At 47.8% G+C, this 21279-nt stretch overlaps 1 protein-coding gene across 2 annotated transcripts in view; it reads right to left on the bottom strand.

The window, feature by feature from the left end:
• The window catches only part of LOC142566274 (uncharacterized), a 68773-nt gene that overhangs the window by 11478 nt on the left and 36016 nt on the right, over positions 1-21279 (bottom strand). The window contains exons 2-6 of one of the 2 annotated variants that reach the window (XM_075677158.1): positions 19176-19210; positions 18954-19050; positions 17370-17483; positions 13685-14789; positions 8613-9071 (exon numbers count right to left, since the gene is read on the bottom strand). In XM_075677158.1, coding sequence (XP_075533273.1) covers positions 8613-9071; positions 13685-14789; positions 17370-17455 — 1650 coding nt within the window. In that variant the 5' untranslated portion in view covers positions 17456-17483; positions 18954-19050; positions 19176-19210. The remainder of the gene's footprint in view (positions 1-8612; positions 9072-13684; positions 14790-17369; positions 17484-18953; positions 19051-19175; positions 19211-21279) is intronic. The other variant, XM_075677159.1, reaches the window with a different exon arrangement.

Here is a 21279-nt window from a genome sequence, read left to right as displayed (position 1 = left end):
AACTAATGTAACTTCAGCAGTTCCGCAGGGCTCTGTTTTAGGTCCGTTACTTTCTCTAATAAGCATTAACAACTTGCCTGATTGTATGTTATCTTCAGTTAACCTATACGCCGATGGCTGTGTACTGTATCGTGGGATTCGTGATGATAAGGACCAGGAAATTCTACAGACTGATCTAAATAACATCGCCGCTTGGTGTAAAAACTGCCAAATGGAACTAAACACCAAGAAATGCAAGCTGATGACTGCTACTAGACGCGACGTGCACGTACCTGCATACATGATTATCCACGTCCAGCTGGAACATGTTTCATCCTACCGTTATTAAGTGTAACTATATCATCTGACTTAGCCTGGAAATGTCACACTGACTCCACAATCAATGACGCAAATCGTATGTTAGACTACTTGCCGCTGTTGCGTTTCGCCTGCGACACGTGGTTTTGCCGGCGCGACTGCGGCGGGGCGGCAGACATTTTGGCCCGATCGTCGTCGCCGCAACGCTCATCGGCAGGTGTTTCCAGGCGCGACTGCGGCGATGCGACCGCAAAGGATCACCCTCGCATTCCAGTCATTGTGCCAGAACCAGGCGATGCGAAAGCAGGGATCATCCTCTCATTACAGTCATTGTGCCCGACCGGCAGCGCTACAACAGGGTGCTACGAGATCGTGCTCGACATGGTGCTACGGCAGCGCTACAACAGGGTGCTACGAGATCGTGCTCGACATGGTGCTACGGCAGCGCTACGACAGGGTGCTACGAGATCGTGCTCGACATGGTGCTACGGCAGCGCTACGACAGTGTGCGTCACCATTAGCCCATTGTACATTCACGTGCTCGTCTTTTGAGGGGTTCCTTCTTGCCCTCAACTGCGAGAGTATAAAAACAGCTGCCCCCGGACGCCAAAAGGAGGGCTCCGATTTCTTCTGTTGAGTGAAGTGCTCTCCCGTCTCTCTACTTCGGTCAACCTGACCGCCAACTCTTTGCGATGTTAAAATAAACAAGTTGTTTTGTTGTTACCAGTCGACTCATGCTTTGCCGTGACCTTCGGATGCTTCCAGTTGTACCCCAGGCCGCCAGGCCAACGCTACCCTTGGGGCTTGCGACCCAGGTACAACCACGGGCGTCAGCGCCGAGTTCCCAACAGATCGTACCAGCAGTCCGATCAAAACATCTGGTTGGCAGCGGTGAGATCGCCTCCGACTTCAAACAACTGTCTGCCAGCGGTGAGATCGCGACAACGGAGGCCAGCAGCGAAGAGATGCAGTTGACTGTATGCTGAGCAGCTCAACGACGATCCGGGAGCAGTGCAACGAGCCCTGTGTGACGACTGGTTGCCTGCAGCGGAACGACTGCGCGGAATTCCTGCCTGCGAGGTTTGGTGAGTGCGGGACTTTCTTCTTCTGAGCTTTGCCAGGCTTTTGTTAGTGTTAGAAACAGAGCTGGTAATTGTGGTTGTCGTTGCTGCCGGGTTAGTTTGCGGCAAGACAATAGTAAGCAGTAGAGAAAGCAGCATTCAGAGCAGCCATGGATTTGAAGTCGTTGCGCAAACCGAAATTGCTGGAGCTTGCAAGAGAGTTGGGTCTGGATGTCTCAGACAAACTAAGAAAACCTGAACTGCTAAAGGCTATTCTTGAGTTAGAGGCTGAGGATGACGAGCTGTCGGAATGCCTTGAGACCATTGAAGAGAGGGAGACTGCAAAAAGACAGGAGCGCGAACTTAAAGAACAGAAAGAAAAAGAAGAGCGCGAACGTAAAGAACAAAAAGAAAAAGAAGAGCGCGAACTTAAAGAACAGAAAGAAAAAGAAGAGCGTGAACGTAAAGAACAGAAAGAGCGAGAGCAACAAGAGCGTGACCGTCAACACGCTTTGGAAATGAAGCGTCTTGAGGTAGAGATGGAACGCGCTCGTAATGGAAGTCAGGCACACGGTGCAGGAGAACGCGTATTGTTCAAAATGACTGACCTGATGCGGCCGTTTAAGCTTGGAGAGGACATTGGTTTGTTCCTGGTTAACTTTGAGCGAACGTGCGAGAAGCAGGGGTTCTCTCGGGAAACGTGGCCACAGCGCTTGCTCACTTTGTTACCCGGCGAGGCGGCCGACGTAGTCGCTCGCTTGGATAGAGAGGAGGCAGAGGATTTCGACAAAGTAAAATCGAGTCTGCTAAAAAAGTACCGGCTGTCTGCGGAGGCGTTCCGTCGGAAGTTTCGGGAAAATGAGAAAGGAAAAAGTCAGTCATATACAGAGTTTGCGTATAGGCTTATGTCGAACATGCAGGAGTGGCTCAAAGAAGAGAAAGCGTTTGGTGACCACGATAAAGTTCTGCAGTGTTTCGGGCTAGAACAGTTTTATAGTCGGTTACCTGAGAACGTGCGATACTGGGTCTTGGATAGGCCAGACGTGAGTACGGTGGCTAGAGCCGCTGAGCTAGCCGAGGAGTTTGTGACGCGTCGAGCTCGCGGAGCTAAGGACGGTCAAAAGGGTGAATTTGGCTCGAAGTTTGAGAGGCCGAAGTTCACACCCATGAGAGCAAAGGGGAACACGCGTAGTGAGGATGCAAGTGAAAGCAGTCCGACCAAACGTAAAGAGACGGCGGCAGCCGAAGCCGAACGCAGAAAGCGGTTCGAGATGAGGCGAGCGGGCGTTTGTTATACGTGCCAGAAGCCGGGTCACTTTTCGGCGCAGTGTCCGGAAACAACACCAAAAGTTGTGTTTTTTTCATTAGGCAGCACTGACGAGAACATGAAGCTTCTCGAGCCTTACATGCGAGACCTCCTCGTGAACGGGAAAGAGTGCCGAGTGCTTCGCGATTCCGCAGCTACGATGGATGTAGTTCACCCGTCTTACGTAGAACCCCATATGTTCACGGGCGAGTGCGCATGGATCAAGCAAGCCGTGGAAGCTCATAGCGTGTGTCTGCCGGTAGCAAAAGTGCTTATTGAAGGACCTTTCGGAGCGCTTGAGACGGAGGCGGCAGTGTCATCTATGCTGCCACCCCAGTACCCGTACCTATTTTCAAACAGGTCCGATCACCTCCTGCGCGAGAAGGGGCTTTTGTTTGGTGAAGCTAGTGTTCAGGCCTTAACCAGATCGAAGGTTCGGGAGCTCGCTGCAAAGGCGGTAGTTGCGGGGCCGACGTTATCAAACAACGAAAAAGGGTCAGAGGCGCAGCAAGCTGATATTCAGAGCACGCCCGAACTGAATAAAATTGAGTCTGTAGCGTTGAAGGCGCCAGATACTGGAGAGGAACCGCCCGACGCGGGAAAGTTAGAAGAGCTATCTACAGATTTGCTCATCGCGCCTACGTCAGACGGACTTGATAGGTTGCTAAATGTCAGCCGGTCGGCTTTGATAGCCGAGCAAAAAAAGGATGGCAGCCTGGAAAACGTGCGCTGCAATGTCAAAGAAGGTATCGCCAGGAAAACTGCGCGTTTTGTGGAAAGAGGTGGAGTCCTGTACCGGAAGTATCTAGACCGCAGAGGAGTGGAGTTCGATCAGCTGGTCGTGCCTCAATGCTATCGTCAGGATCTGTTGCGCTTGTCACACGGGTGTTCGTGGTCCGGACACCTAGGAGTTAAGAAAACTAAGGACCGTCTCTTGCAAGAGTACTATTGGCCAGGGTGTTTTCGGGACGCAGACCATTTCGTGAGGACATGTGACACTTGTCAGCGGGTGGGCAAACCAGGGGACAAATCGAGGGCGCCGTTGAAATTGGTACCTATCATTACGGAGCCTTTTAGACGGCTCGTTATTGATACTGTGGGACCTCTGCCGGTAACAGCCACGGGGTACAGACACATTTTGACTGTGATCTGCCCAGCGACAAAGTTCCCTGAAGCAGTGCCGCTTAAAGAACTCAGCTCAGTTGAGATAGTTAATGCACTACTGTCCATATTTGCGCGAGTTGGTTTTCCTGCAGAAATTCAATCAGATCAGGGCACAGTGTTTACTAGCGCTTTGACGACAACTTTTCTCGAAAGGTGTGGGGTAAAGCTGTTACACAGCTCAGTGTACCACCCACAGTCGAATTCCGTTGAGAAGCTCCACTCCGTCATGAAGCGCGTGTTGAGAGCGTTGTGTTTTGAACATCGAACTGACTGGGAGCTGTGTCTGCCTGGGGTGATGTTTGCTTTAAGGACCGCGCCGCATGCGGCTACGGGGTTTTCGCCAGCTGAACTGGTGTACGGTCGCTCGCTTCGATCTCCGCTTCGCATGCTTCGTGAATCGTGGGAAGGTAGGGGCGACGACCCAGTCGTGGTGGAGTACGTGCTTAAGCTCCTCGAACGCTTAAGAAGGGCACAGGAGTTGTCAGGTGAAGCAATGACAAAGGCCCAGCAGAGGGCCAAGGTTTATTATGATCGGACAGCCAGGGCCCGTCGTTTTGAGGTGGGCGATGAGGTCATGATATTGCGCACATCGCTAAACAACAAACTAGACGTGCAGTGGGAGGGCCCAGCACGAATTGTTCAGAAACTGTCGGACGTTAACTACGTGGTAAGTCTGCCAGGAAAGCGGAAAGCACAGCAAGTTTACCACTGTAATCTGCTCAAACCTTATAGACAAAGGGAAGCAGTGGTGTGCATGAGGGTAAACGTTCCTGAAGAGCTTCCGGTCGAGCTTCCGGGACTAGGCTCAGTGACGAACAGGGAAGACACCGGTCAAGTCATTAGTGACCTTATCAGTAAAGCACCGCTGTCGCCCGAGCAGAAAACCGAACTACACCGGCTATTACAAGAGTTTCAAGGTCTGTTCTCTGAGAGGCCTGGTAGGACTTCTGTACTTACTCATGATATAGAACTTACCTCCCCAGAGCCAGTACGATCCAAGGCGTATCGGGTGTCACCCCGCCAGAGCGATATTATGGAGGCTGAGGTAAAGAAAATGGTACAGCTCGGTGTTATTGAGGCGGGTGAGAGTGATTATACCTCCCCTTTGATTTTAGTTGAGGTACCGGGCAAGGAACCTCGTCCTTGCGTCGACTACCGCAGGCTTAATTCCATCACTAAGGATCAAATTTATCCGATCCCTAACATCGAGGAGCGCCTTGAGAAAGTTAGTAGCGCTCAGTTTATTTCCACCCTAGATCTTGTCAGGGGTTATTGGCAGGTTCCACTTACAGAAGAGGCTAGTAGGTATGCGGCGTTCATTTCACCAATGGGAACATTCCGTCCTAAAGTGTTGAGTTTTGGTTTGAAGAACGCGCCATACTGTTTTTCAAGCCTCATGGATAAAGTGTTGCGGGGACAGCAAGAATTCGCTTTACCGTATCTAGACGACGTAGCGATATTCTCCGCATCCTGGTCTGAGCATATGGCACACTTGCGGGCAGTGCTAACCCGCCTGCGCGAAGCGGGCTTGACAGTCAAGGCTCCTAAGTGCCAGTTAGCACAGGCCGAGGTTGTCTACCTCGGTCACGTGATTGGTCAGGGTCGTCGCCGCCCCTCTGAAATAAAAGTGGCCGCTGTGCGAGACTTTCCGCAACCGCGCACCAAGACCGATATTCGGTCGTTCTTGGGTGTCGCCGGCTACTATCAGAGGTACATCCCTAGGTACTCTGATATCGCGGCTCCCCTGACGGATGCTCTAAGAAAGACAGAGCCTCAAACAGTCGTCTGGGACGAGACAAAGGAAAGAGCTTTTAGCGCCCTAAAGAGTGCCCTAACAAGCCAGCCTGTGCTACGATCGCCAGACTATACAAAAGGGTTCATTGTTCAGTGCGATGCTAGTGAGCGAGGCATGGGCGTTGTACTGTGCCAACGGGAAAATGGAGAAGTAGAACACCCCGTCCTGTATGCTAGTCGTAAGCTGACCAGTCGTGAGCAGGCGTATAGCGCCACCGAGAAAGAGTGTGCGTGTCTCGTGTGGGCCGTTCAGAAATTGTCATGCTATCTAGCCGGCTCGAGGTTTATCATTGAGACGGATCACTGCCCTCTCCAATGGCTGCAGACCATCTCTCCCAAAAATAGCCGCCTCCTGCGCTGGAGCCTCGCTTTACAACAATATTCCTTTGAGGTGCGTTACAAAAAGGGGAGTCTCAACGGTAACGCCGATGGCTTAAGTCGAAGCCCCTAACGTAGGAATCAGCCTCAAAATTGTTTGTTACTGATGTTTTTCTTCCTGAGGCAGGATTTTTTTTAACATATTGCTTTTGTTTAGTGTTTCAAAGTGATGATATGCTTTCTAGTGCAATTTTCCAATTTGTGGACGCGTTCTGAGTGATGCTAGACTACTGTAAGGAACTAGGCAGTGGTATAAAAAGGGGAAAGAGCCTGGCAGGGCTTAGTGAGGGTTGTGCCGTGCTTGCTGACTGAGCGGTTGAGTTTCAGCGTAGTTCTAACGCTTGCCGGGAACGAGAACAAAAATGTGAACTCTCCCGAAGTCACTTTGCAGTGTCCCGTGCGAACCTGAACTAGAGAACGAGGCCTTCTCTGTGCGCTGCGCTCAAGAAACGTTGAGGGACGCCCGACTTCGGTTATGAGCATCATCGAGCGACATCCCTCCGGACAGCGGATGCAGTCCCCTGTCCATCGGGATCTCCTTTCCCCGGCGGGGCGGTCTGTTGCGTTTCGCCTGCGACACGTGGTTTTGCCGGCGCGACTGCGGCGGGGCGGCAGACATTTTGGCCCGATCGTCGTCGCCGCAACGCTCATCGGCAGGTGTTTCCAGGCGCGACTGCGGCGATGCGACCGCAAAGGATCACCCTCGCATTCCAGTCATTGTGCCAGAACCAGGCGATGCGAAAGCAGGGATCATCCTCTCATTACAGTCATTGTGCCCGACCGGCAGCGCTACAACAGGGTGCTACGAGATCGTGCTCGACATGGTGCTACGGCAGCGCTACAACAGGGTGCTACGAGATCGTGCTCGACATGGTGCTACGGCAGCGCTACGACAGGGTGCTACGAGATCGTGCTCGACATGGTGCTACGGCAGCGCTACGACAGTGTGCGTCACCATTAGCCCATTGTACATTCACGTGCTCGTCTTTTGAGGGGTTCCTTCTTGCCCTCAACTGCGAGAGTATAAAAACAGCTGCCCCCGGACGCCAAAAGGAGGGCTCCGATTTCTTCTGTTGAGTGAAGTGCTCTCCCGTCTCTCTACTTCGGTCAACCTGACCGCCAACTCTTTGCGATGTTAAAATAAACAAGTTGTTTTGTTGTTACCAGTCGACTCATGCTTTGCCGGGACCTTCGGATGCTTCCAGTTGTACCCCAGGCCGCCAGGCCAACGCTACCCTTGGGGCTTGCGACCCAGGTACAACCACGGGCGTCAGCGCCGAGTTCCCAACAGATCGTACCAGCAGTCCGATCAAAACACCGCGAAACTTTTGCAAATCCCCGTCATCACTGAAACTTCTACTGTACAAAACACTACTTCGATCTAAGTTGGAAAACGCTGCTGCTATTTGGGTCCCTTACAATGCTACTCCGGTTATTTCTCTTGAAATGGCTCAGAACAATTCCACTTCTTTCCTTCAAACTACGATCTTACTTTTAGCATAAACTTTGTGAAAAGCAACTTGTACCTACCATCGTTATCATTGCGCAGAAAGGCTTTTCGCTTATGCTCTTTTCATAAAGTATTTCATCATATCCTTATCAGTGAGCTCATTCTAGCACCTACTTATCTGTCATCTCGAGTTGAGCACCGTCATAAAGTAAGTGGCACTTTTTGTCAAACACAGATTTTTTTATTTATTTATTCCACATACAATGGACGACTGGAACCACCTTCCTAATGATATCGTGTGAATCGAAGACAATGTACTTTTCCGCCGAACCTTTGCTTTTTTTCAACTGTGACCTCGTGACGCCATGCGCTTATTTTTCCTTTCGTTCAGTTCAGATGTTGCTACGTTTATATAATTTGAATTTCGTAGTATTCTCGTCATTTGATTTCTTAATGGTTACGTCCACTGCGCATGTCGCTTGCATTATATAAATTTGTTGTAATAGTTATTGTTGTTTTACGCATGTACCCCTTTCCCCTCTGTAATGCCTTGGCGCTTGAGAGTATGTGAAATAAATAAATAAATAAATAAATAAATAAATAAATAAATAAACCAAAAGTCCTCAGCAAACACGCTGTCGTTAGGTTATAGGGTAGGGTTTTCAAACACACGGAACCGCATGCGTCCCGCGACCGCGATGCTCTTGAGCGTTTTCACCCGCCATTCTCCTTGAAGTTTAACCAAGCGCAAATCAACACTTTAGCTATACCATGAAACGCCAGTAAGCAGCTCTCAGGGATCCATGTAATACGTATATGGCCAGGTATGCAGGATTGAGTTTGAGATCCCTGTAACTTGAAGGTGGTGACAGCTTGTTACACGTGAAAGTTCTTTAGAAACAGACGTATATTTATATTGCATCGCAAAACAAGTGCAGCTCAGAAAGACGGGGACAGAGATATATAGACACACACCTATCCTTGTGCCGGTCTTTTGCGCTGTGCTTGTTTTGCGATGAATTACGAACATATCGAGCCTCTACCCTTGCCAGCTTTATATTCCATCTCCACTGACTGCCAGCATCACTGCCGCGCCAAGAGTAAATAGTAAACTACACCAATCGAATGCGCGCAGGTTCAAAACTCGCTGACAGTGGCTCACCTGACGTATGTCACCGGCGGCTATCCGGAGTCGGCCGAGCCATTCCGTCACGTGGGATCGAAAAATCGCCACGTAATTCTCGGGAACGGCTCGCTCTTTACGCATGTCCCGAAGCATGGTCAGGAGGTCGACCTTCAGCGCCTCGAATCCGTTTTGAACGACTCGTAGCCTAGTGGGCTTGACTCCCACCGGAGCCAGGTGCTCGGTCAGAGAACGCAGGAGCTTCTCGCAGGCACGGCTCGTTTGCCAGGCGCACGCGTTGGTATTGGCCTCGAAGAGGGCAAAGTGGCGCAGCAGGCAACAAGCCTGCTCGTAGCGCTCCAAGCAGCTAGTGGCCCCTTGGTAGAGGCGACTCAGCGACGCCTGCTCCGTGGTGGCCTTTTCCTGGCGCGTCAGCAGATCCCCCAGCGCGAACACGCTCTGCTCCACGCTGTGCGCTAGCGCCAGCCAGTTCTTGTACTGAACGAAAGGGGCAGGGGAATAAGCGAAGGCGTGGCTCGACATGGTACGCAGCACAGCTGCGTGTGCAGTCATATACACTACATACGCCTTATCGACAACTTCCGAGGGGGTTAAAAAAAGGCGCGCTTTTCACCAACGCTTCGGGCCGCGTCACCAGTCGCGTTGCTACAGGTCAGTTACTGTCCCGCCTATTGTTATCGTGACGATGATGTATTTCTTCTTGCGGTGTCGTGGCCCTTAAGTTGTAATTCATTTAATTGTGTTCGCGCGGTCGCTGTGTACTTGTGGCGTCTTTTATTGCTATAGCGGGAGACGTAGGGGCCAAACCTCAGGAGGAAAAACTAAAATTTATGTCCGCGCTGGGATTCAAAAGATTAAAGCTAGCAACTGTAACCTTTTGGAGGCTCTGAGCAAGGTACTTCATCTTCATATTGAAGTACAAGATGGCCAGCAGGCACTGACTAAAAGAGTAGCAGACCTAGAAGCTAAAGTTGAGACGTTGTTCTCGAGACAATCCGCGTCTAACTACGATGACACCTTTTAGAAACTGTGAATCCTTGACGCAACGAATCCTCGCCTCTGGCAACGCACTTTCCTTCCTTGCCTAAAGATGCAAACTTTACAGAAATGCTGAGTCGAGTTAACATCCTTCAGTCAAGAATTGACGCAGTGAATACGCCGGCGGGTTCCGCTCACCTGTATAACATATCTGTAATGCAGGACAAGATCGATTATTTGGAAAATCGATCGCGAAGACCTAACACCTTGTTTTATGGCATTGCAGACAATGACTAAATTGAAAACTGAGAATCTTCCGAGCGTGTCATCACTGAGTTTAGCAGAAATCAACTCGACTTTGCTGTCACCACCATTGCCAGAGCTCATCGAGTTGGCCGTTTCGTTGTTGGAAAAAGCCGGTCATTCAAAGCAATGCTTTACAACGAAAAAGAAGTCGAGTCTATTTTGTACCGTGGCTTCAAATTTCAAATTACGAACTTTATCATCGGACGTGACTATTCAGAGGCTGAACGTGATCAGCGACGTAGGCTATGGCAGTTCTCCAGGACGATAAAGAAGGACAGGGACCTAGTGCGTCTTGTCTTTAATAAGCTGTTCGTGAACGATCATGGTTTCGTGTGAGGTGTGAATGCCAATAATCCTGTACCTATTCCAAATCGTTCCTCAAAATGAAATTCTCCCTGCTTTCTTCAACCTCGCGCATTGCATCTTGCCTGTTAACGCACCTGCGCTGTCCCTAGAAAAGTTCGGATAATTTTGTACCGTCCTTCTCGTACACCAATATTCGAAACATTCTGCTTAAATCTTTTGCCTTGTCATCACTTGTAGATCCATGCTCTGCATCTATCGTGTCTCTGACTGAAACGTGCTGAACGAAACGGTATCTGATAGCTCGATCTTAACTAGTTGGCCTGAATTCAATTTTTTTCGCTACGGTAGAATACTGCGAAGAGGAGGTGGTGTCCTTATCGCAATAAAAAGGACTTTGTTTCTTCACCAATTCATATTGATTCTTTTCTTGAGTGCGTGTGGGTATGACTTAAGTGCGGTGCTACTCAAATAATTGTACGCCCTCCTGATATGCAGGCAGGTTCTGTGACTGAATTTAACCGCTTACTAAGTCGTGTGACCATGCAATTAGGAATATTATTAATTTTCGGAGACCTGAACTTTCCAGAAGTATGCTGGCCCAGCAATCTGTTTCATCAGTCCACACGAAAGCGCATTCAATTCTTCAAACATGCCTTCACTTTTCCCATAGCCAACTTCGCAGCCAGCCCACTCGAAGCTCATCAACATAATCAAATGTACTCGATTTAATATTAACAAATGATGCTCATATTATTTCAACCATAACCCACCTTCCTGTTCTCTCTGATCATGATATTATAACCGGTAACCTTAACAGTCTACTAAACAAGCGCCAAAGTATTTCTGAACAAATACGATGCTATAGCAGGGGAAATTTTACAACAATCAATTCTGAACTCTATCATTTTTCTAACCATTTCCTCGCTAGCCATTTAACACGCACTGTCGAATAAAACTGGAATTTACTTAAAAACGTTTTGACTAACCTACTAGATAAGTTCATACCAGTACTATCCATAAAGAGCCGCAATAATGTACCGTGGTTTAATCTTAAACTAAAAAAAAATATTGTACAGACAAGCAAAAAAGTACTGACTTTCTGATTCATGGAAGAGTTACAAAGTATGTGATAAAAAGTATCCGTTATTGCTCAGAACCACCCAACGCCATTTCTTTTAACCACGACCTGTTATCTATGCTTACTAAGAACCCTCTCAAATTCTGGCACGTCATTAACCCGAACGATATTGTTAATATTAGCATCACAGGTGTTAACAATGTTGTTTTTCTGAAGAAGAGTGCGCTCAAATTTTAACAATGCTTTTGTATCAGTTGTTACTAATGAAGACATCACCACATGCCCTAGCTTAACTTTTTTTACCACTATGCATATGCCCGAGATAACCATCACCGAAGCTGGTATTATATCCCTGCTAAACAAATTAGAAATTTCATCTGCTTCGGATCACACTGGCATCAACAATAAAATACTGAAAAGTACATACCCTAGTGTATGTCCACTGTTCTGCGCACTTCTTTCACAATCATTAGCAACTGATTCCATCCCAAATGACTGAAAAGATAGCTAAAGTCCGGTGATCAATGTTCTCCATCCAACTATCATCCCATTTCACTAACCAGTACTGCCTGTAAAATTCTAGAACACATTATACATTCTCAGGTCATTAACTATTTCGAAGACCATAACCTTATATTCAAACACAAGCACGGTTTTCGAAGAGGATATTCTTGTGACACGCAACTTGCCGGCTTCATCCATGATATTCGTTCTTCCATAGACGCCGGTTTGCAAGTAGATGCAATTTTTCTAGACTACTCAAAGGCTTTTGACCGCGTTCCTCATCACCGGCTACTGACCAAATTGGTAAAGGTTAACATTTACCCTAACGTTCTAGCTTGGATAAAATATTTCTTATCAGCTCGCGTACAATTCACCTCTGTTAATGACACTACCTCACCTTTCGGACACGTCACTTCTGGCATCCCCCAGGGCAGTGGGATTAAACTATCACTGTTTTTAATCTATATTAACGATCTTCCATCTTCACTGCCATTCAGAATTAGACTGTTCGCCGACGACTGCGTCATATATCGTAACGTATTCATCATCACCGACCAGCTGACATTACAGTCCGACCTTAACACGACAAGTTCATGGTGCTCCTCCTGGCTAATGCCACTTAACCGCAGTTAAAACAAAGTCCGCGTCATTTACAAACCGTGTTTCCCGTGTAACTTCGTCTTACGAATTAAACGATAGCCCTATTGAACTGACATCAAGTCAGTCAGATTGTACGGCCTTCATGTACAATCTGACTTAACATGGGATTACCATATTAACAGAACCCTTGCTTCCGCTAATCGTTTTCTCGGCCATCTTAAGTGCAACATTAGACAGGCGCCTATTCACCTTCGTAAACTTGCTTACACCACGTTAATCCAACCTAAAATTGAATATGCATCTGCCATCTGGGACCCTTATAAACACTGCATTATTAAAGACATCGAATCCCTTCAAAACCGTGTTGTTCGCTTCATCTACTTAGAATACTCACCTTTCGCTACAGTCACTGCTTTAAAAAATCACGCTAAATTGCAAGAGCTTTCGCATCACCGTAAACTTGCTCGCTTATCACTTTTCCATAAACGTTATCATCACACATCCCCCCATGACTACTTTTTCCAGCAACCAGCAGCTATCTTTACTCGCCGGGATCATCCTAACAAAGTAAAACAGATAATGTGCCGCTCAAAGCATTATACGCTGAATAATTCATGCCGCGTACATCAAAAGATTGGAACCAGTTAGCATCACACATCGCTATAGAACCTAACATCAGTAAATTTCAAGACCTCATACATGATAACGTACATGCAACCATCCCTGATTAATATTCCTCTGGTTTGTTTTTCTCACAGTGTTAATTAACTCACTAGTTTGTTTTCCTGTACGTTTAATTGTATTCTGCACTTTTATTCAATTTACTTTATACTCTTGCTCTGTACTTTAACCGTTGCAGAACTTTCTACCTTCGTTTGACTATGTTCTCTATTCGTTCTCCTTTATACAACCAATAACTCGAGTTATTACGCTTGTTTTTCATGTAACGTTCAAATATATATGCAGTTTACATCCTTATTTTGCAACTATACTGTGTTACTTTTATTGGACTTTTTATGTATTCTTTTTTAATTTATTAGTTATATTGTATTACATTTTTTTTTTACAAATTTTGTGTACGCCTACACTTATTTGTACCTGACACCCCTATGTAATACGCTCAACCAGAGCGTCTTTAGGAGTAACTTGAATAAACAAAAATAAATAAATCAGCAGGTCAGGCGCCACGAATATGCTTCCATTCGCCGAAACACTCACTACCGTTATTTTATTTACCGCGCGCAAACGCGTTTATTTCCATAATAATGCGCACACTTATCATGCCTTATAAGGTGGCGATAGTGGAATGCATACTGACCCAATACGTGGGGTTGGTCAACGGGAAGGGATCCGATGCCGGCGAGCTTCCGCCTTCGTCCGTCCGCGGCGCCTTCATCAGGTCCGTCTCGCGGCTCAAGTCGGCGACGATTCCCGCTTGCACAGCCTTCACCGTGGCTGGATCCAGCTCGACTCGAATAAAGTCGCTCTCGAGCAGGTCAGTTGCCACCATGACGCTGCACAGAATACGCGCCCACGACCCATAAAAAGTCTCGAGCGCAGTGATATAGATATCAGTCACAGCGAGTCGTGTGTCCTGCGCCCACGTCCGCGTGAACGTGGCCAGCAGCTTGCCGATCGTGTCGTTCCAGGCCTTCAGCACCGTAGTCTTCGCCTGCAGCACGGCGGCGCTCGACACGCAGCGATCAGACATGAGAACCTCGTCCTGCAACTGCGACATCATCTCCGATTCCAGGCTTTGCCGCATTTCGCCCGTGCAGACGGTGAACAGCTTGTGCATGAGGAGTGCCTCAGAGGGAACCTGTTCCTCATCCACGAGCGACGTGAGGACCTTGAAAGACTTCTGGAACTCGGTACACGCACTCGTTATGTTAGCCTGCGACTCCTCAGCCTGCCGGATCCACGTTTCTATGAGTGAAGAATCTTGGCGGTTTTCTTTCAAAACGGTGAGAATATCCCGCAGAAGACCCAGGATGTCACTGACCCCCTTGTTCCAGGTAAGGCCGACTTCGTTACAGAAGTGACAGAAACAGGCGATGCAGCTGTTGATTGTGAGCTTCTTGTTTCCAGCTGATCTCTGGAAGGTCTGGCCTAGGAGATTTGGAGCGTGCCGGACGTGGCCGATGATCGCGTACAATATCTCGTTCCAGCAAGTGGTCAGCCGGAGGTGCATTGACTTGGAGTACAGCTGCAGGAAATCTTTGTTTTCGTGGGCAAGCAGGAAAGCACGAATGTCCTGTACTACGTGCAGCCACATCTGTATGACCTCCAAGTTCAGGGAGTGCACGGTGGAACAGTATATGTCGCTGAGAATCCTGCGCAGCTCGTCCGCGTTGTAGTTTTGAGAGATGGTCTTTACGAATGTAGATTCAAGGCCAGAATTGTCGACTGTTGGGTAATCCGACCTGCACGAGCAGCGTAATATAATGCCATCATGCCAAAAGTACCGCGCGCGACCAGCCGCGCGGTACTTTTTCGTATTTCGCGGGCTTTCTCTCAGGCTTAGAAAAGAACGTTTATGCAGCACTTATTGAGCAACAGAAAGCTGGATCTGGAATTTTTCAGGATGATCTACAATTTTCTCATTGACACTTGTGCTGCGAATATTATATTCAAACAGTTGATAGATTAATAATTAATTATGTAGTTAGGCGAAATACAAAAATATAGTCTGACTTGCTCCACGTGATGGCAAACAATATTACCTTGATTCTGTCCAGCTACGTGGCACTTGCAAATATATTTAAACTTTCGCACAAGGTACGTGGAACACTCAGTATAAGTGCTCTGCGCTGCAATGTGCGTAATGCAGTACGCTCTCCCAGCTCCCCCCCTCCATTGTCCTTAGTGCTGCAGCTGTATACTGAATAGCAGTGTTTTCTTATCTGGATTACGTGGCAGACGACAGTGTCCGAGGGAACTTAGTCTAGGTAGGGTGTCTAAAACACGCCGCCCAAAGAGCTTTGTCCATAGTCCCTGTGCCCATCGGTAGTATTACTTTGCCACGCTCCCCGTCTCTGTAGGTTGAGCGACGCACGTGAGACGCGTGTGCTATATGCCGAGTGTCCCGGGTAACTTGAGCCAAACCTTAAAACCTGCAAGTGGCACGTAGCTGGACAGAACCAAGACAATGTTGTTTGCCGTCGCTTGGAGATACATTATTATTTGCATCCCGCCTAATTACATAATTAGTCTTCATTAATTAATCAACTTCTCAAATATTATAATTAGATGAAAAGTTGTAGATGAGAAAATTGTAGAGCGACATGAAAAACTCCGGATACAGCTTTCTGTCGCCTAATACGTACTACATAGAAATGTTTTTTAAGCATCAGATAAGCCCGGATGTATGTATGGATGGATGCTATGAGCGTCCCCCTTGGAACGGGGTGGTGGGTTGCGTCACCAAGCTCTTGTTATTATATTGCCTAATGCCCTACCTATGTTAAAAAAGAAAAAAAAGGAAAGGAAAAACAAAAAACGAAGAATAACCATAACCAAACTTTCTGAACCCCTATTGTGAACTTTGCCTTTGTACGCCTCCGCTCTTTGTTGTTTCCCTAATTTTTTTCCACCAATCTTCCAATCGCCTCTTACTATACTCTACTGCGGACATGTTTACTTTTCCCCTGCTCTCGCTGAACCCAAGGGCTTCAAGGAAGCCAGAGGTGCGAAATCGACCGCTGGGCAGATATCTTCACATTCTAATAAAACGTGCGCCATCTTTTACCTAGCTTTACTGTAGCAAGCACATTCTTCTTCTTTCTTATATCTCGCTTTATAAATGCGTGTTCTAAGGCATCCTGATCTCGCTTCGAAAAGTAATGAGCTTCCCTTTGAGTTATCGTAAATTGTTTCTTTCCTGATTTCGTTTTTTCCTCTTAAGTAGTTACTCATGAAAGGTTTCTTTTACATTGCCGCCGCCCATGAGATTATCTCAGCCTCTTCGCGAACTCACGCAAAGTGCCGCGAGTGGCCAATCGCGCGTCAATTTTTGATGTATTGCGGGCTTCTGTAATGCTTGGAAAAACACTTCTATGTAGCACGTATTGAGCAACAGAAAGCTCTATCGGGAGTTTTTCATGTCGTTCTACAATTTTCTCATTGACACTTTTCATCTCATTACAATATGTGAGGAGCTGATTAATTAATTAAGTCTAATTATGTAATTAGGCAGTATGCAAAAGATAATATTAGTTTCTCCCAGCGACAGCAAACAAGATTACCTCGGTTCTGTCCAGCTACGTGGCCTTTGAATATTTTTAAGGTTTGGGTAAAGTTATGTGGGACACCCTACATAATGAATGCGTCCGATGCTCCAGTCAAGTTTGAAACCGCTGGTCCGGTTAGTCTGTAATCCCGCTAAAGTGAAGACAAGATAACTGACAAGAACGAAGCAGCAAACTATATAAATGACGTTTCAGTATCCACGCATGCTACTATGTAGTTCAGGTGAGGTTGGCGCATGTCGTCAGTTAACTAATGCGACGCGACCAACACTTGAAGAGCGACTGCAACATCGCTCCTTGTTCTCTTTTTTCTAACGCACTGCGTATTTTCAGCGCGCCAATGTTATGTGACACCATGCGTCCCGTCAATAAAATGTGTGCGTTTGTCCATGTTTTAAGCAAGCCGTCACAAAAATGTCCTTCAAAAAAACAATCATAATCAGCATCACCGACGCTCCCAGCGAAAATTACTAGCGCATCGTGTTCGTGCTGCGCATGCTCGCGGGTTCAAAGCGAACGCTCCTTGGAAAGCATCGCAGGGAAATTGTGTTCGCCGCGAGCACTTGGCGCGATCTTGTAAACACGAAGCAGGCATGCGTTCCGCTTTGATGGACCTCCGGTGGCGAGCGTGCCGACACGCGCGCGTGAAATGTGGGGCGCCGTCCAAAACCATGCGGCGCACGTTGGTAAACACGCACGGCGAAGGTCTTTGCCCTCGATCGGCCACGTGAGAGAGAGAGAGAAGAGGGGGCGTACGCGGTGTCGGCGACGGACGATGCCGCCGCCACGTCCTGGAGCCCGGGCGCCCTGGAGAGAGAGCTGCCGGCGTCCGACAGCGCCATCCTGGCTCCGCCGTGGGGCCTGCTCAAACTGCACACCCAAAGAGCGTCGCTTCAGTGCGCGCTGTCTTCTTTCCGAGGGAGCGCGATGCACCGGCTCTCGACGTAGCGCCTAGGACAACACCCTCCGAGGGTATTTCAAAGGCACACGAAGGGCACAGGGCTCAGAAACAACTGCGGTGACGCGCATGATGGCTTCGAGAAGGCCGTACTATACTACAAGCCATTCTTATATATCGTATCGCTAACACAACGACGTCCATGACGCCCGTATACACTAGTCTATACTCCGCGACCACTCAAGTAATTATTGTTTCGGTAACACCTTTGTTCTCAGTGAATCACAAAACAGGTTTTGCTTTAAAAAGAAAGTGCAAATTCCCCTTAATTATTTGGATTTTTGAATAGCGCATTAAATGTATCGAAAGAATTCCGCTGGAAACGGTTCTTGCTCGTAAGATCTTTTTTTAATTCATGGTTAGTGCATGGAACAAACACCTTCTTTATTCCCCCCCCCCCTCCTTTTCTTTTGTTGTTGTTTAGACAGCCAGCGCCTATGCATAGTGGCAGTTGGTGCCGGGTATTTATCAGCATCATAGTCCTCAGAGAGTCACGAACCTGGGAAGCGGCGCATAATATACGCCCCATGCCTGTTGTCAACATATTCTAAATATGGAAACATCACACAATAGCGCTTTGCACAGCGAGCCATAAGAGCAACGGAATTTCCCTGGTACGCCGAAAACGAGTTGATGGCAAGACTATACATAGGCTCAAATGTTTTGTTCACCATATCCTGTCTTTATACATTTTTGATCCCACGTTGCATTCATTATGAGGCAAACGACTACTGAAAGCTGCGACATATGATATATTGCTTTACAAATACACTCAAGGTTTTATATTCTGTCCCGTTATAAAATGTCGCAAAACGAAATTAAGCAAGTTTTCTTAAGTAACCCTCAGCATAAGAAGATGTACTAACTGATGTGGTTTAAGGATCGAATAGAAACTCAGTGCTGATTGCGTCGCTATCGATCCACATCCTGAAACTCGCCAAGATTGGTGCGCGCCTGGACATGCAATAAAGCCTCCATAAACAGCAAGCTTGTTTCGCAGCTCTTATGAGCATTGAATATATATTGCATTAACTGCATACTAGTATTAGTGCTGGACACAACAAGCTGAAAGCAAAATAAACCACGCGTGTTACCGATCTTGCTTAAGTCACTTGTATCTTGTCGAAGCGAATCATTGATAGCGCTGAGAAGCGACGTTTCGTTCATGACTTGGTCATGGCTGCGCGCTCGTAGAGCGGAGACATGTTGCGTCAATGCGAGATGGGGCTACGAATACCGCACATCCGCAGTCCTGGACATTCTGACGGACCCCAAGGCCTTCACGTCATGGCGCCTCGCGCTGTGGCAGTGCTGCCTACCAATGCCCTCACGGCGCGATTGCGAGAGAAGAGCGAGAGGAAACGCTCGGTCTGTGTACTCACGGCTCGGTCCAAGCCAGGCGGGCATGCGCGCTCTAGAAGCCACGAGGCGCGGCCGCACGCCCTACAACGCCAGCCCTTCGCAACGGGCCCCGCGCTGCTTCTCGTCACATGGGAACACGGAGAAGGCCGACGTCATAAATTTCGCCAAGCCGAGGGATATTTAGTTGTCCTTGAAATCAAAATGCTATGCACAATAACAGAGGTTGGTCAAAGACTACGTACCTGCTCGCTTTCGTCTTCTTTCTCTTCTGTCCCTCCTAAAATGAGAAATATATTCACCACGCGGGCTGAAGTACGAAATACGTTCAGAGACACCACAGTCCTGAAGAGGGACAGAAACAGGACTGTATACTGTCTTTCCCTCGGCACGGTTCGCACGTTGTGTCCTGCTATTACTTTATTGACAACTTTTTTTAGCATTACATACTCGGCTGTATTGCGGTCAAGTTGTTCGCTCAGACGACCGTTGCTTTGTCCTGGTCAGGAAAGTATCCCTGGCAAATGTCTGGAAGTCTCCGAATGGCAGACGTCTTCATATAAACGCAAGAACGAGGACGTCACGAAGTGTCCGTAACATTATCACAGCGCTAGAGGACGAACTCAGTCTAGTTCGTCGCATTGATTTCTAGATCGCTCCCGTAGCGCATGATCGTAAGAAACTTTTAATCAACAAGATAGAAAGACCGATGGGTTGATCGATCGCCCTTGTGTTGCTTTGGGTTGTTCATGATCAAATTGGCACAGCATCGCGCTGCTGCGCCGAAGGAACAGGATTCGAACCAACTGTCGGATCAACTTGGGTCACTGGGTATGGACCACTGGGTGTGGACCACTCGTCAATGAACCTCTTTGACGCAACTTGGGCCCACTGGGTAGGTGCGGCTGTTCACCTACAAAAGAAATCCTTTAAAATTTTTGTGGTACTGGGAGGAATGAATACCGCGACATATATGTTCAGACAATTTTGTCTGAATATATTTTCGCAAATATATGACCGCGAAGTCCGCGCATGGCGCGGACTTCGCAGCGGCTCCGCAAGATGGCGCCGCGTGTTCAGTGAGAAGCGTGAGAAAGGAACCCGGCTGCATACACACCTCATACATAACGCGTTTCGGCGGCGACAATGCGGTGTCTCTCTATTATATTTGTGGGATGGATTCTGCCGGAATTGTTTTTTTTAGGAGAAGAATGAGTTGAACTAACCCACTCAGGTATGAAATGATTACATAGTTAGCAAGTTGTCCTTTGGCCACTTCTGCATTTATATTTCGCATTTATGTAGTGATTGGTGCAGTGATTCTTATTCATGAGTCACGATGGTCGGGCCCTCTAGTACAATGCTTCCGTTGGCCGATGCAGGCTAACGTTCGCGACGTTAGTACACTTGCAATTCCAGCTTTTTTTTTACTTGTTTTCGCCAGAAGTTGAATGGAAACTGAAGTGGTGTCTTATCCCGGACAAGTTATGCTGCGCTACTTTGTATCAACTTGCTTGATTAATATCTGGCTCTTTCTCTGTGGAGTCCTTCCAAGGCCTTGGCGCATAGCCAAGCTTCTCGTGGTGAGGACGGTTTACCTCCGTCTAGAGAAAATACGTGCACTGACGTTTTCGTTTTTAGGGTAATAGGAAGTGAATTAATGTTTATGATGAAGGCAAGGGGAAGTCGTATGACAAAGTACAAACACATTCACGAGATTGTACTGTCATGTCCCATCGCTAATTGTTTATACGCTCAGAATCTGGCATGGCGCTCTCTATACTATGCCTGTTGCGCAATGAAGCTTAATCACTTCATCATTTCAACTGGCTTACAGTCGTTTCTCCTCCCTGACGAAGAGGAGGAGGACGGATTCGGCACTTTCTCTATAACAGCCTGGCTTGCCCTTGAATGTTACTTTCTTTTGAAGAACCGATGCTGGGGCCCTACCAGAGAAATCTATGCCTTGCCATGCAAAACTTCCCGTTGTTACTCCCGCCAAGTAAATGGTCAACATATTTTTCTTTTGTTCGTTTCTTTCTCTATCTCCTTCCGATAGTTTTGTTTATTCCTTGTAATGCAAACATAGAATCCGCATCTCACTGGTCGGTCGCACTCCTAAATTTCTTTTTTTCTACTTTCTTTTCGTGGTCTTTATTTAGATTTGAAGGCCCATTCCAATAGTCCATTTTGCATGCACCGCCCGTTTCTTGGCCTTGTTGCGTTTCGCCTGCGACACGTGGTTTTGCCGGCGCGACTGCGGCGGGGCGGCAGACATTTTGGCCCGATCGTCGTCGCCGCAACGCTCCCCGCCAGGTGTTTCCAGGCGCGACTGCGGCGATGCGACCG

The sequence above is a fragment of the Dermacentor variabilis genome, unplaced genomic scaffold, assembly GCF_050947875.1.
Source record: "Dermacentor variabilis isolate Ectoservices unplaced genomic scaffold, ASM5094787v1 scaffold_12, whole genome shotgun sequence".
In the NCBI taxonomy this organism is placed as follows: domain Eukaryota; kingdom Metazoa; phylum Arthropoda; class Arachnida; order Ixodida; family Ixodidae; genus Dermacentor; species Dermacentor variabilis.
This window is presented reverse-complemented; position numbering and strand designations above follow the sequence as displayed.